The following is a 16,017-nucleotide window of genomic DNA, read 5'->3' as shown; positions in this document are numbered from 1 at the left end:
ACATTTCATACTGTATCCTTTTATTTCTTCTAAGAAGTAACAATTACTGTTCAGTGTTTTTACCTTTTAAAATTAATCTCTGCAGAGAAAATTTTTTATATTCTTTAAGATGATGTATGTGTTTGTTGCATTATTTAGAGGGGTCAATATTTATATTCCTAATGCAAATTGTATGTTAAGCAGCTTTACATCTTTTCTGAATAAGACCTGTTTTTGCAAAAAAATGCAGTTATATTGTTTACTAAAGAAACCTAGTTAATGGATTTTCTTATTCTAATCTCAATCTGGAGAAAGTATTTAGTTGAATATAAAGTATTTAACTTTATTGGTTGTGGCCAGCGGAGTGGTGGGACTAGAAAACAACAATGCAATCTCTTGTGTCATAACAACATATATGATTGGTTGAAAATATTTCTCCTTCAACAGCAACTCAGGGATGATGACAGGATGTCAAGGTATCAATGTTGGTTGTTGATATTACAGAAGCCCAGGTTTTAGAATTGTGGAATGCCTACACTTTGAAAACAGGCCATTCAGCCCATCGAGTCTACACTTACCTGCTGAAGAGCATCCCACCCAGAACCCTCCCCACCCTATCCCCATTACCCTGCATTTCCCATGGCTAAACCGTCTAGCCTAAACATCCCTGGGCACAATGGGCAGTTTAGCACGGCCAATCCACCTTAACCAGCGCATCTTTGGACTGTGAGACGAAACCACAGCACCTGGGAGGATGTGCCAATCCACAGCGACAGTCGCCCAAGGTTGGGATCGAACCCGAGTCCCTGGCATTGTGATGCAGCGGCTGTTAACCAGTGAGCCAGGTGATGGATTGTAGGGGAGTTAAAACCAGGGCCTTGCAGTAACCTTGCAGTTCCACATAAACTTTTATTTTGAATGTCTGGACGATTGAGATTTTACAATTTTTTGTTTGCGGCAGAAGAAACCACAAATGTCATATGCAGTGTTGTATTTGTAGTGGTTTTAGTTTCTTTTTAGCATTACATCAGTTATAAAAGTTATCCTGTTGCACTATCTGTTAAAGATAATGGAGATAGCTTAAATGTTGACACAAAACTTAAGATGTAAGGACCACAACTGACCTGTAACTGGTCTTTAATTTTCTTACAGCAAAGACAGAACTCCAATAATTGATTTAAAAGGTACGTGTATGGCTGCACTGATATTTCTGGCTTCTTAGACACACGTGTGGCTGTTATGTGTTTTGCACATGACCTGACAGGACTACAAAGTATTAAAATCTAAAAAAAAATCACTGAGAATATTAACTACAGGTTATGTTTTCTGTGTAAATTATTTCTCTGTTGGTTCTCTTAAAATAAGATCAGAGAATTTCCTCCTCTAGCATTAAGGCATCCTCATTCGGGACAGTATTCTTGATGACAAGCAGTCCATCTTTTTGGTCTTCTTTCCCAAGCTTTTATAGTTGCAGACATTTTGGGAGTGTGCGCAGGCATTGCAGGGCGGTACTACCGAAATGAATGAGAGCTGGCACACAGTGCCAATGTGTACCAGTGAAATGAGCATGTTCTGTATTTTGTTCAATAGCCATCCAGAGAATGGGAACATGTTTAATATTCATCTCCTTTAAGTACTGAGGCTGAAGTATTTCCTGCTTCAGGATGGCCATATTCTCCTTTATTTTTGCGTTTTACATGAACAATCAGGCATTCTGCAAAGGAAAGAGAGGAGTCACTGTTCCATTGGCAAAATCCAAGGCATCAGTATTTGGTACAGTGAATGTGGCAGAAAAAGAATGGGTGAATGTTAATGTCTCGAGGCCAAAAGAGCAAGAAAAACAGCATGAAAGGAGGATGGAAAAGTTTGTATTTCTTTTAGTGGAAAGCAGTGTTATATGAAGAAAAAGAACTTTATTTCACAGGTTTGAGGAAATATAGACAGTATTTACTCAGACTTATTTTCATAACTTTACCAAATTGCTTTCGCTAGCAAGGACGATATGCAACTTACTTATATGAATGAGTTGACACTTTTATTGTTTTCACTTTAAGGATCCTACATATAAGGACTGTTGTGGATCCTCATAATTGCTTTTGCTGTGTCTCCTATTACTGTTGCTGTTTTTCTATTTTACAGAACAAAATCCAGACATTGTTGAAAATTCAGAGTCAGGTCAGTGATGTTCAAGTTTTCACAGGCTGCTATCAGTTGAACATTATCATTTCCCACACAGCCAACGTGGAAATATTCAAACAGGGACAATTGAGGGACACACAGGACTGAAACATTGTCAAGTGTGGGTGGTGGATATTATAACGAGTCTGCGTGACACTCTCTGATTTTACTTCTGACTACCCCAGTCCCATCCTCACCACACCCATTGTACCTCACTCCACCACCCTCCACAATTGTCAACCTGCATACACACAACTCTATCTCTGCATCCCTTCCCAATACCTTCTGTAGGCCCCACTCTACCACAAGCAGTGACTACAGTTCTCAATTAATTCCAGTCTGTACAACTGCTGAGCTGCAAGTGTCTGGCAGATCTTGAGGTGGGTGTACCAGGGGCTTAATCAGGTTGGCTGCCTGATGCTGCTCAGATAATTGCCTCATTGGAATGAAGTAGCTTTGAGACACTTGGGGGAAAAGTGAGGGAGGATTCACACGGTGGTTTTCTAACCAGTGTAAGACTTTCATTGCTGACATTAAACACCGGCCAAAATCAACATGCAGTGGTACAAGCTTCGAGTGGATGTTTTGACTTTAGTGCTTTATCTTAATTTTTGAAACTTTTTTATTCACGTTTAAAAATTTTATATCTTGAAGTCCTAACTCTTTGAGTTATTCATCTTGTGTTACCAACCATAAAGTTTTCCACGTGTTTAGCAGCCTCTAAAACCTTAAGGTTCAAAATCAGAATATCGGAGGTTGCTTTGTTTAAGGGTTTTAGGTCTAAGTCCAGTTGGGACCTCAAAGAGAATGCAATGATCTCTTAAATCCTAAGACAGTTGAGCCCAGATCCCAATGTTAGGACCAAGGTTTACAGTATTTGACCTTCCCATTTTTAGGCCGTACCTGGGAATTGATCTACTGCTGGAAACAAACGTTGGAACCACTGTTGGACCAAATGGCACCATTCAGCTGCTATGTACTCACGTGTATGAGCAATCAGCCTTGAATATGAAAATAACCCCATCTGACAGCTTGAGTATAGGTTTTATCTTTGGACAGTGGCTGACTTGGAGGCCACCCCACTGCACTTGCACATACTGGGCATCTTAATCAGGATGTTGAGACTTTGCCCTATAAAGGAGCTGCACACAAATTTAATAATTTCCCCTTTTTTTATTGTGAAAGGTTCAGATGAGGAAGATTCATCAGAATCAGGAAAGAGTGAGTCTGGTAAGCTGACATGTTTCCTTTCTTTGATGTACAGTAAAATTTGCATTTTCTGAAATTCGTGTACAGCAGGCAATTGACAGGAGTAGGTCTTCTCACTCTGGCATCTAATTGTTTAGCCCTTCCTTCGGTCTCTCTCCCTTTTTGATCAAACCTCACTGATGGTATTTTGGAGTAGTCCAAGCCATAACTGGCACTTTCCTGTAACAGGCAGCCACCGCAGCCCCCCCCCCCCCCCCCCACCATTCTTGGTGCCGCGGAGTTTACTGTACTTAGACTTCTCAAGAGCTTTCAGTATTTAGTTTGGTGAATTAAGAACTCTCGTGTTCAAACATAAGTATACTAATTTAAGCATAAAATCAGATCAGATAATGTTGAGATAGAATGAAACACAATAGATTTGTACAAAATAGTCAACTCATTCCCAAAGAAAATGTCTGAAGTTTCTTCAGTGAATTAACTTGATTGGCACTTTAAACAGCTTAAGCAATCTTTTAAATATTAGTATTTGATTGAGGGTGTATTTGTGGCTAATCTTCTGCTTTTCCACGATGGAAATATGAATTTTTATTTGTTTTTACACATCATTCTAAATGCCACTGAGTAAGAACATAGAGTCTCTGACTCATTTAAGGCAGAACTAGGTATATATTTATATTTTGCATTGACCCTTTAACATTGTATATTATTTTTCCAATGGGTAAAACTGCAACATTTCATCCTGGTATTGCTTGTATTTAATTGTGCACAAGCCCATTATACTTTGAAAATCTTTTGTCAGATCCTGTGATTATAACTTTTTCCTTAAAGATTGTAAAAGTTAATAATTGAGATATAATACCTTTCTTCCCTAGATGTCGATGAAACAACTGCTGAGGATGGCCAGCCAAATAATAATCAAGGTAGTAACTATATAAAAATTTTAACCTTCATTTCTCTAAGTAAGAGTTGCTTCATTTCCAGCAAAGCATCAGAGTATTGGTCATCAAAAGGATTGTTGCAAAAATACAAAATAAGTCTAAACCTTTGCTGACTATTCTGCTGGTTCAGATTGGCATCAAACATTTCTTGGCCTTAAATAAAGGAAGAGGCTGTTTACATAGACGGTTACTGGGAGAATGAGGGGATGTGTAATGCCCTGACCATTGTTCACTCTGCCTAGATGTGCCTTGCTTCCAATTCATATTCAAGAGGTGCTCCTGAGCACCCCTTGTCAATTTCCTCCTGTTCCAACCACCTTTAATAATAATTTAATAACAAACTTTAATAATTAATTTTGCCAAAATCTGCACCATCTAATGCAGATTAACCTGATATTTATATTATTTGCTCATGTGCAGTGAAGGACTGCCACCTATAACTAATGGGCAATGCTCTTCAAACCGAAAGAACTGTGGAAGCTGTAAATCAGAAACAAAAACAGAAGTTGCTGGAAAAGCTCAGCAAGTCTGGCTGCATCTATGAAGACAAAATCAGAGTTAACGTTTCAGGTCCAGTGACTCAGTTCTGAGGAAGGATCAGCGGACCCAAAACGTTAACTCTGATTTTGTCTTCACAGATGCAGCCAGACCTGCTGAGCTTTTCCAGCAACTTCTGTTTTCGATCAATGCTTTTCAAACTTGTTCAGTTTATGTAAAGTGCATACAGGCACTTGTGAGATATATGATAAAGCATTATACAAATGCACATCATGCAGTTTTTAATTGTCTTTATGGACACGTTGTCAGCTGTTTAAATTTTATTAATGTGGTACCTAAACACCTTTGTCCTCTGTATATTGCGATCCCAGTACTCCCCTGAAAGGTGATGTGATGGGGTCAAATCTTCTCAAGGGTTTTCCTGACCACCTACTGCATCCTTTGTGAACAGAGATAGTAGGAACTGCCAATGCTGGAGTCTGAGATAATAAGGCGTAGAGCTGGATGAACACAGCAGGCCAGGCAGCATCAGGAGCAGGGAAGCTGATGTTTCGGGTCTGGACCCTTCTACAGAAATGGGAAAAGGAAGGGGACTCTGAAATAAATAGAGTGAAGGGGAGGAGAGGATGAAAGGTGGATAGAGGAGCAGATTGGTGGAGAGAAGACAGACAGGTCAAGGAGGCGGGGATGGAACTAATAAAGGTGAGTGTAGGTAGTAAGTTGGGATGGCGGTTGGTCAGTTGGGTGGGAAAACGGCAGATTAAGGAGGCAGAGATGAGGTGAATAGGTAGGAAGTGGGAGTGGGTTTCGTTCAGTAGGTGGGAGGAGTGGATAGGTGGGAGAAAAGATGGACAGGTCAAGGAGGCGGGGACGAGCTGTGTTGATCTTGGGATGATGTCGGGGGGTGGAAAGATTTTGAAGCCTATGAAGTCCGCATTGAGATCACTGGGCTGCAGGGTTCCCAAGCGAAATACGAGGTGTTGCTCCTCCAGCCTTCGGGTGGCATCATTGTGGCACTGGAGGATGCCCAGGATGGACACATTGTCCAAGGAGTGGGAGGTAGAGTTGAAGTAGTTTGCGACTGGGAAGTGTAATCGTTTGTCATCCGGGAAACCAAGCGGAGGCTTGGAGACCACTTTGTGGAACATTTACACTCAGTTTGTGACAAACGACTAGACCTCCCAGTTGCGAGCCACTTCAACTTCCCCTCCCACTCCTTGGATGACATGTCCACCCTAGGCCTCCTCCACTGCCACAACGATGCCGTCCAAAGGCTGGAGGAACAACACTTCATATTTCACTTGGGAACCCTAAAACCCAGTGGCCTCATTGTGGACTTCACAAGTTTCAAACTCTCCCCACCTCTGACCTCATCCCAAGACCAGCCCCTCTCGCGCCCCTGCCTCCTTAAACTGTATGTCTTGTCTCCCACCTATCTGCTCCTCCCACCTCACTGACCAACCCCCACCCCCACTTCCTACCTACTAGCCCCATTCCCTCCTCCTTGACCTGTCCATCTTCCTTCCAACCTATCTGCTCCTCTCTCCACCTTCCACTATCACCTCCCCTTCACTCCCAACTGACCAACCCCCATCCCAACTCCCTACGTACGCTCACCTTTACTGGCTCCATCCCCGCCTCCTTGACCTGTCCATCGTCTCTCCACCTACCTGCTTCTCTGTCCACCTCCCATCATCGCCTCTGCCTCTCTCTACTTATATCAGAGCCTCCTTTCCCTCCCTCATATCTGAAGAAGGGTCCACATCCGAAACGTCAGCTTTCCTGCTCCTCTGATGCTGCCTGGCCTGCTGTGTTCATCCAGCTCTACACCTTGTTATCTAAATACTGTGGGTGCAGTTTGTTTGGCTTGAATGAGGACTGTTCATTGACTTCACAGAGACAAGGGGAAAAGCTGCTTTAGGGATTCAACTGCAAAGCTGCTGTTGACATTACACTCACAATTTAAAAATAACTTCAGTATTTTTGTCTCTATTGAATTATAATTTCAATTAAATAAACCTGGAATAAAAATCTAGCATCGTTAGTTGCGACCATAAACCATTGGATTTTTTGAAAGAAAACACAACTGACCATTGTTGACAAGGGAAAGAAATCTGCAGTCCTAACATAATCTGGCCTAAATGTGACTCCACGGTAAAATAATTGACTTCTAACTGCCTTCTGAAATGGACTAGCAAGCCATTATATTTCCATTATACTCAAAACAGCAGTTTACCACTATCTTCTCAAGAATAATTAGCATTGGGTGGTAATACTATCTTTGCCAGCAAACCAACATCCCATTAGTGAAGAATAAAAAGAAATCAGCTTGAAAGACAGAAGTAAATTGCACATTAATAAACACAAATGCTTGAGAACTGTCATTAAAATATGTAACATTTAACAGATAGAACTAACTTTGCCTTTATAGAGAACAATTTGTACATTGATTAAACAAGGCATATGCTAATTTTGAATGCCAGGAATTATTAAGTGTTCATCTTAGTTGTACTGTCTTATGGTGTTCAATTTAATGAACATTACTGAAATCAACCTTTTTACAGATGTTTCAACCACAGAACCAGCTGCAGAAGACCCATCTCTGCTAACACTGACATCAGGTAAATGCAAATTTGACATAGCTACAATGAAATGTACAAAGCACTATACACATCAGTAAAATCCACTGTCGTTAAAATTAATTCAAATTAAATTTTGAATTTCACAAAATTATAGCTTTTGCTAACTATGTGTCTGCTTGTGTTCTTTTTAGATTTAGCCAGCGCTTTGTTGTTTAATAGCAGAAGTATGTGACGATTATGATAAGCTGCTCATAAGTGTAACAACTTTATTCACATCAATTTTTAGCTACTTTTTCCTTTCCTTCGAATGCACCAAGTCCATGTTAGAGCAAATATCTTTGATGCATTGAATTGTGCATGAGGAAGCTGTGAAATCATAAGCTGCTCAACTCATTCACTTTCTCGACACTTGATGTTTAAATCCTGAACAGATTTTCTGCTAGAGGACACTGTCAAATATGTAACATAATTCTAAATCTTGGCTTCAGTCTTGCTCAGGATGTGTGTTCAGTTTGCTTGTCTTAAGGAGGCGTGACAAGTTCTTGCGTGTAAGGAACATTAATGTGCAGTTAATTTATTTTTACTGCCACATTGTTACAAGTTTAGGGAATTGCTTTTCGATTATTTCTCAGTGAATTAAGTATAAAAAGTGGGTTTCAGAAAGAACATTCTTAGACACAAATCTAACATGATATGCATTATTTTATTAACTCAGGATGAGATGCATGAAGCAGTCCAAAGATGTGCAGACTAGGTGGATTAGCCATGCTAAATTGCCCATAGTGTTGAGGGGATGTGTAGATTAGATGAATTATCGGGGAATGCGTCTGGATGGGATGCTCTGAGGTTCAATGTGGACTGTTTGGGCCAAAGGGCCAGTTTCCACACTGTAGGGATTCTATGACCTATGATTCTATGTCCAGAATTTTCCTGTTGAACTTAGGACATCTGTAGACTACACATACTTCAGAATACGTGGTAAATGAACTTCAGAAAGTACCAAATGGAATTGGTACTCCAAAGAATTAAGACTTCATGGCACTTTTGTAGATTTTCATGAGTTTATCCAAATGCTAGCTATCACCTTGCTATTAGTGTGTCAGTGTTCTTGCGTGAACTTGAGCGATGAGAAGACTTTAAGCAGGGATAATTCAGTGACAGAGCAGATGCATTCACCTGAGGGGGAAATGGAAGAACATCCACAACTGGAGCTCTCTGGATAGCTAAAGATACAGAGCTTAAAAAGAGAATAAAATGAGGCTTCTGACAAAATATAAGATTCCCAATAAAGTAGAGAGCCCAGTTCAATATAAAAATTAGAAGAGGTCTAACAGAAGAGATTGAAGAAGATTACAGAAATAGATTAATGGCTAATGTAAAAGGGAATCAAAAAGTCTTTTACAAATTCATAAATTGTAAAAAGATTAACAAATGAATAGTAGGGGCTGTTATAGAGCACAAAGGAGATACTTAGACACAGGGCATGGCTGAAGTACTAAATATACATAGAAACATAGAAGATAGGAACAGGAGTAGATCATTCAAAACCTCAAACCTGTCCTGTCCTGCCATCCAATGTTTTCCTGGATGATCACTGAGTTCAATGCCCAAATGTCACCCTCTCCCCATATTCCTTGATCCCTTTAGCCACAGGCGGTATATCTACCTCCTTCTTGAAAACACATGATTTTTTTTGACCTCGACCCCTTCCTTTGGTAGTGAATTCCACAGGCTCTCCACTGTCTGGGTGAAGAAATTTCTCCTCATTTCAGTCCGAAAAGGTGTGCCGCTTATCTTTAAACTATGACTTATGGTTCAGGACTCCCCCACCAACTCTTCCTGCATGTCCCATATCTAGACCTGTTAGAATTTTATAGGTTTCCATTAGATTCCCCCCACCCTCCATTCTTCCAAACTCCAGTGAATATAATCCTAACTGACTCAATCTCTCTCATACATCAGTCCTGCCATCCTGGGAATCAATTTGATTGTCCTTCGCTGCAGTGCCACAGCAGTAAGAACATCCTTCCCTGGATAAAGAGACCAAAACTGCAGAATATTCTATTTGTGGCTTCACCAATGCCTTGTATGATTGCAGCAAGACATCCTTATTCCTGTACTCTAATCCTCTCACTATGAATGCCAACCATACAGTTTCTTTACTGCTTTACTTACTTTCAGTGTGTACTTACTTTCAGTGACTTTAGTCCACATCTGGAGAAGAGGATGCTGTAACATAGCAATGAAGAAGGGAGTGCTAATGATATTGGATAGGATCTGTTTTAGTATTTAAAATGTATTAGTCCTCAAAGTAGAGAAGTCACCTTGTGGACTGTCATGTAAGGTTACACAGGGAAGTAAGGGGGGAGATTGCAGGCTGTGTCCACAGTCTTGCAATCCTCCTAAAATGTACAAGTGGTGCCAGGAGTTAAAGGACTAGAAATATTCCAAAATATTGTTTACAAAAGTGGAGAGGGACAATCTTGGCAACAAAAATTAACAAGTTTAACGCTGATGGTGATAAAGCATTAAGTAATAATCCAGAACAAATTAATTGCCAGGTGTCAAAGTACAGAGTTGTGATCTGGAATGCAGTAACTGAAAAGACGAGGGAAGCAGATTCAAAGTAGAATTTAAAAGAGATTGGAATAAGTACTTGAAGGGAAGTAAAGTAACAGTACAGGGCAATGGGGGAACGGCAGGAGAATGGCATAATTTGAGAGCTTCACTAAGGATCAGGCATGATAGACTAAATGACTTCCTTCCTTCTATGACCTATTGTGCACTATCATAGAGCATACGGTAACTCTAGAATTATCAGCAAAGGATCCTAAATCTACCTGGAATGCTCAGAATGTTGCTATTAGAGTTTTCAGTACACATGATGACCTTCTCAGGAGTCAACATAAGGAACTACAGGGTCACTTGAACCCTGCTGAAACATATAGCAGCCAGCACATTTTCTTTGTTCCCAGAGAGAATCAACATAGCATTAAGAATTTACGCAAAAATACATCAGCACCAAGGGAAGGAACAGTGGGAAAACACATTAATGTCACTCACACAGAGACAAAGTAGATTAATAATTCACCATTGTGTACTTGAACTGCCTAGTCTTTCCTCTGGATTGTCAATAAGCCAGCAGCACTACAGCAAATGGGCATTGATAGAGCGTAAATGACACTGTTGCAGAAAGACTTGAATCAACTTTCTCAGCACTACATAATTTAAAGAAGTTATGTTGAAGGATCAACAGGGCTTAGTCTAATATCTCTTGTGTGGTCACCCAGATATTACTGATATAGTGGGAGTGATTATGGAATAACGCTGGAACACAATGGAGAGAATTGAGCTCTGTAGTTATCAATCCTGCAATCAATTGCAAGTATCAGGAGATACAAAATGGAAATTTTATGCTGTTAATTTTACTCTTGCTCTTACACAAGGAAAAAAATATTAAAAGCTGCAATATATTTTCCAGAAAACTGCAGAACCGAAGAAACAACAACTAATCAACCAGACACAGGTCTCTTTATTTTCACATACATTAACAATTATAGTGACTAAAACGTATTTAAAATTCTCTTCAGAGAACTTTCTTGTTTTAATTGGGAATCAGAAATATAACATTGTAAGTGATCGTTTAGATACATATTTCTAATTTACATAATTATTGTCACATATTTAATGTTAATAGAGAAAATATTTTGAACAATTATGTTATTTAAATTTGAAAAAAAATTCACTTTGTATCAGTAACATCCAGAGAACTGTGGTATTGATGTTTTATAAATTAAATGTTTAAAAATGATGGTTATGATTATCTTTTTCTTGAAGTGTTTTCATTGTTTTCCACAGTGAAACCTGTGTGTGGTGGAGATGGCAGGGGTGTGGAGGTAGTGAAATTTGAGAGCACCACTCTGCTCACATTTGGCTATGTTGTACTATGGTTTCTTACACAAAGGGTATTGACAATGGGTGTAACTAAGTAAGCAGTCTTATCAGATTATTTGGAACATTGCCATGTTTCCAGCTATACTTTGTAATAATAATGTCTGGATTGTGCCTTATGTTAGTACACTACCCTTTCACCTTTTGGCACAGATTTAATTCAGATAAATGGCATGGGTTTGACAGATTCAGTTTGTTTCCCATCCAGTTTTCCCCCTTATCTCTTTTGAAGACGGCAAGAAGAGCATTGAAATAGATGTTTTTGAAGATGGTCAATACTTTTGTTTCTTCTTGAGCGGTGTGCAAAGCGATTAGGTACAATTTCACATTTCCTCATCTGTATCCTGAATGCTCATTTCTGTGGTTAAGCTTGGATATGGAGTACCATTAGTTTATTCAACTGTGGGAATATTCAGTTGATCTGGCAGTGGCAGTTGAGAAGATGATATATCAATCTAACATTGATTAAAATCTCATATCTGACATAGGCAAACCACAGAATCCCTTCAGTCTGGAAGCAGACCATTTGGCTGTCAAGTCCACACCAACCCTCTGGGGAGTATCCCACCCAGACCCACCCCTCCCTGCATTTCCCACCCTAGACACTGTGATGAATTTAGCATGGCCAACCTACCTAACCCACACATCTTTGGACTGTGGGAGGAAACCTGCACAGACATGTGGAGAATGTGCAAACCGCACCCAGTCACCCAAGGTGGGGCTGAACCTGGGTCCCAGGTGGTGTGAGGCAGCAGTACTAATCACAGAGCCACTGTGCACCAAGCTGTCTGCAGTTTACCAGCTGTTAAGCCTGTTGTGCAAATAGCCCCAGTTGTGGATCAATATTTATAGTAGAAAACCTGCTTCTTTGCTATTCTGTGCGTATATTATAATTATGTTCTAGGACTTTAGGATCTGAGCCTATGTGGATATTGCTGCTGCATATTTAATAAACATGTCTGGCGTTGTTAATATAGTTCAATAACAGTTTTCTTTCATGAGCTCTGAAGAAGGATCACCTGACCCAAAATGTTAACTCTGCTTTCTGTCCACAGATACTGCCAGTCCTGTTGAATTTTTCCAGCAATTTCTGTTTTTGTTTCTGATTTCCACCATTAAGTTCTTTGTCAGCTTTTTATGTTGTAACAGCTTTCATTGGCTTGCAGGTTTCTGTGTGCATCCTAAAAATAACAGCACGATGACTTTACAGTAAGTTAATTTGAAGAAGTGAATAAGCAGCTGAATGTAAACACAGAGGTGCTGCTGTTTCAGGAATGGATAAAAGAGCTCACGTTTTAAAAAGATGCCAGAGTTCTAAATTGCACTCAATGGTATAATTTCATTGAGAAGCTTGACTTGTGTCTTTTGACAACTGTTATTTTTTTGTTTGGTGTTCGATTTTAATTTGACTTGATTTTTCACATAAACCTCCCTGACAGCTCTGGTTTTAAAATCTTGGCTTTTGGCCTGTTCTGCAGCATTAGATGCTCAACAGGAAGGAGGAACTAACTTCATGAGGAAAAGATTTCACCCAGAAACAAGAGCACCTGATTAATGGTTCTGTTATACATCACATAATTAAGAAGATGGCAAAGCGGAACCTTTAGAAATATTTTTTTAGAAGTTTTCATCCCTTGGCACTTATCACTCCTGGCAACAGTGGTCACATTATACCTCCACCATGTTCCTCTACCAAGTACCTCTCTCCCTGAGCAATGTAATACCTAAGCACTCAAGGCACTGGCACAGGCTGCTGGTTCTTGACAATAAAGTTCTGATGCTTGTGCCTGATATGTCAATCATGCCATTAAATCATGTAAATGGCCACACTGCATGCAAGATTAACCCATTTGTGCGCAGAACAATATGATCAATTACACTTGTAGCCCTGAGATGCCCATTGAATTGTAAAGCTGTCAGTATGTTATACTGATATCCACAATCCCATTTCTGACTATTCACACCAAATATGAAAAGGTTCTTGATAGAAGTCTTTTAAGGCTCTCATGAGGCTCTAAAGTTTGGATCTTGGAGCACGTTTTGTTGGGTGCAGGATTTTCAGACTAGGTAACACAGTTTTAAGTTAAGCTTTTCGAGGGAAAACAAGAAATTTAGACAAAACCAAAGAATTGCAGATATTGGAAATCAGAAACTAATACAGAAATTGCTGGAAAAGCTCAGCAGATCTGGCAGCATCTGTGGACAGAAAGCAGAGTTAACGTTTCGGATCCAGTGACCCATCTTCCGAACTTTGGACAGCTCTTCTTTAGTTAGAAGGTCTTAATAATGAAGTAGGTGAACTCCTATTAAGGAACAAGGCTGTTAGTACTGGAATCACAGTAAAGTACCTGGTGAGAGACTTGTAAAGGGAGATTAGATTGGCCAATACTCTTCAGTCTGAGACATTTTCATGGCAATGTAAAAGAAAACAATTGGCTCAGTCATTAACTTAGCACTTTACTGCAATGAACACAGCAGGCCAAACAGCATCTAAGGAGCACAAAAGCTGACGTTTCGGGCCTAGACCCTTCATCAGAGAGGGGATGACCCTCTCTGATGAAGGGTCTAGGCCCGAAACGTCAGCTTTTGTGCTCCTGAGATGCTGCTTGGCCTGCTGTGTTCATCCAGCTCCACACTTTGTTATCTTGGATTCTCCAGCATCTGCAGTTCCCATTATCTGTCCCCCGACTTTACTGCAATCGTTCTTTTCTCTCCTTTATAAACTATAACATTGATTTTCTTAAAAAAAAACAAATATTTCTCTCACAGATTTATACATCAACACATCGTGTCCCAGCTGTAACTGTCAAACGGTGAGAAACCTTTTTTTATAATTTATGCTATAGAAATATTTCAAGTGACCTAGCAAGCATGAACGAAAGAGAAATAAATAACATTGTGATATAAATGTACAGACAGGAATCTGAAATGTTTTAATCAATTTCACTAAGATGTTTCTTCTCAAAATACAGAATCAAAGTTTTGAACAAGTACCACCTAGGCAGATCTCAAAAGACCGTTTTTAGTAGGTACTTTTCCAGTACTTTGGAAATATAATTAGCAGTATTTGTCTTCATCATTATTAATTGATACTTTTTGTTTTATCCTTTTAATACACAGTTTGAAGTTGGACCAGGAAGGAAGCTATCAGTGTGTTGCCACTGGTCTCATATTTGAAGTGACTGGAAAAGTTGACATAGTTTACTCAATTCTGTCTTGGTATAAGTATGATACATTTCTGGACGAAAAATGGAAGATTTGTGGCCCACTGTTTGAGGTGAAAACTGATCCAGCCATTCTTGAGGGGGAAAATGATCCAGCCATACTTGAGGTGAAAAATGATGCAGCCATGCTAAAGAGCATTTATTTCCCTCATTCCCTCTGTTTGGCCGGTAAGGGGTTTTCTTTTGCTCCTAGTTTTAATTTTATCATTTTCTTCTCTTTTGAACTATTGTCCTTTTTTGTTCATTGTACCATATTCCACCAGATGGCAGATTAAATTCATTTTGCAACATTAATGTTCTTTAGATAAGCTGAGGGAATGTTGTTTATTGCGCTCACTTGAATTATAGAGTTTTACAGCACAGAAACAGCACCTTAGGCTCATGCCAGTCAGTAGGCATTTATCTACTATGATCCCATTTCCATCACTTGGCCCATAGCCTTCTAGAGCTAAGGTGTTTCAAGACCATCTAAATATTTCTTAAATGTTGTGATAGGTTCCTTTTCTACTGTCCTTTTAGAGAGTGAGTTCCAGTTACCCACCACCCTCTTGTGAAAAAACTTCCTTCAATCCGCCTAAGCCTCCTGCTCCTTATCTTAAAACTGTGGCTCCGGTTATTAATCCTACTACTGAGTGAAAATTGTACCAGTGATAATGGGAACTGCAGATGCTGGAGAATCCAAGACAACAAAGTGTGAAGCTGGATGAACACAGCAGGCCAAGCAGCATCTCAGGAACACAAAAGCTGATGTCTCTGATGAAGGGTCTAGGCCCGAAACGTCAGCTTTTGTGCTCCTGAGATGCTGCTTGGCCTGCTGTGTTCATCCAGCTTCACACTTTGTTATACTGAGTGAAAACATGCTTTCCTATCTACCCTGTCTACGCTCCTCTTAATTTTGGATACCACAGTCAGAATCCCTTTCTGCTTTCTCTGCTCTAAGGAAAACAACCCCAGCCTATCTAGCCTCCCTTCAAAGTTGAATCACTCCAGCCCGGATCCTGGTGAATCTCCTTTGTAGTGCAATCACATGCATCCTATATTGTGATGTCTAGAACTGCACAGTCTATAGCCTAACTAATATCTGATGACACAAGGTTAGGCAGCATTTTAAACAGTGTGGATGACAGCATCAATTCCAGAAAGATATTGATGGACAAGGTGAATGGAAAAAATAAACCGGCAGATGGATTTCACTGAAAGCAGCTGTGAGATTTTGGACCAAAAACAAGGATAAGTGTACTTTGTAGACGGTATGAAGTTAAAATACAGTGGATGATCAAAGGGATTGAAGGTTCATGTGCTCAGACCTTTAAAATGTCATAAACAGGTGAAGGAAATAATCAAGAAATCTAATGGGATGCTGGTCTTTATATCTAGTCGACTGGAGTACAAGGAGGCAGAAGTTTTGCTGCAGTTATACAAAACCCTGGTTAGACATCCACTTGGTGTATTGTGAAC

At 39.8% G+C, this 16,017-nt stretch overlaps 1 protein-coding gene across 4 annotated transcripts in view; it reads left to right on the top strand.

Moving 5' to 3' along the window:
• Positions 1 to 16,017, top strand: part of si:dkeyp-97b10.3 (uncharacterized) — an 81,049-nt gene that overhangs the window by 29,550 nt on the left and 35,482 nt on the right. For 3 of the 4 annotated variants that reach the window (XM_048542828.2, XM_048542826.2, XM_059651059.1), the window contains exons 2-10: positions 1,132 to 1,163; positions 2,119 to 2,154; positions 3,343 to 3,387; positions 4,239 to 4,286; positions 7,367 to 7,423; positions 10,866 to 10,910; positions 14,105 to 14,148; positions 14,308 to 14,360; positions 14,456 to 14,727. In XM_048542828.2, the coding sequence (XP_048398785.1) occupies positions 1,132 to 1,163; positions 2,119 to 2,154; positions 3,343 to 3,387; positions 4,239 to 4,286; positions 7,367 to 7,423; positions 10,866 to 10,910; positions 14,105 to 14,148; positions 14,308 to 14,360; positions 14,456 to 14,727 (632 nt within the window). Of the gene's footprint in view, positions 1 to 1,131; positions 1,164 to 1,736; positions 1,844 to 2,118; positions 2,155 to 3,342; positions 3,388 to 4,238; positions 4,287 to 7,366; positions 7,424 to 10,865; positions 10,911 to 14,104; positions 14,149 to 14,307; positions 14,361 to 14,455; positions 14,728 to 16,017 lie in introns of those variants that run through there. The other variant, XM_048542827.2, reaches the window with a different exon arrangement.

The sequence above is a fragment of the Stegostoma tigrinum genome, chromosome 14 (genome assembly GCF_030684315.1).
Source record: "Stegostoma tigrinum isolate sSteTig4 chromosome 14, sSteTig4.hap1, whole genome shotgun sequence".
In the NCBI taxonomy this organism is placed as follows: Eukaryota; Metazoa; Chordata; class Chondrichthyes; order Orectolobiformes; family Stegostomatidae; genus Stegostoma; species Stegostoma tigrinum.
The sequence above is the reverse complement of the archived record's forward strand: the minus strand, read 5'-3'. Positions and strand labels throughout refer to the sequence as shown.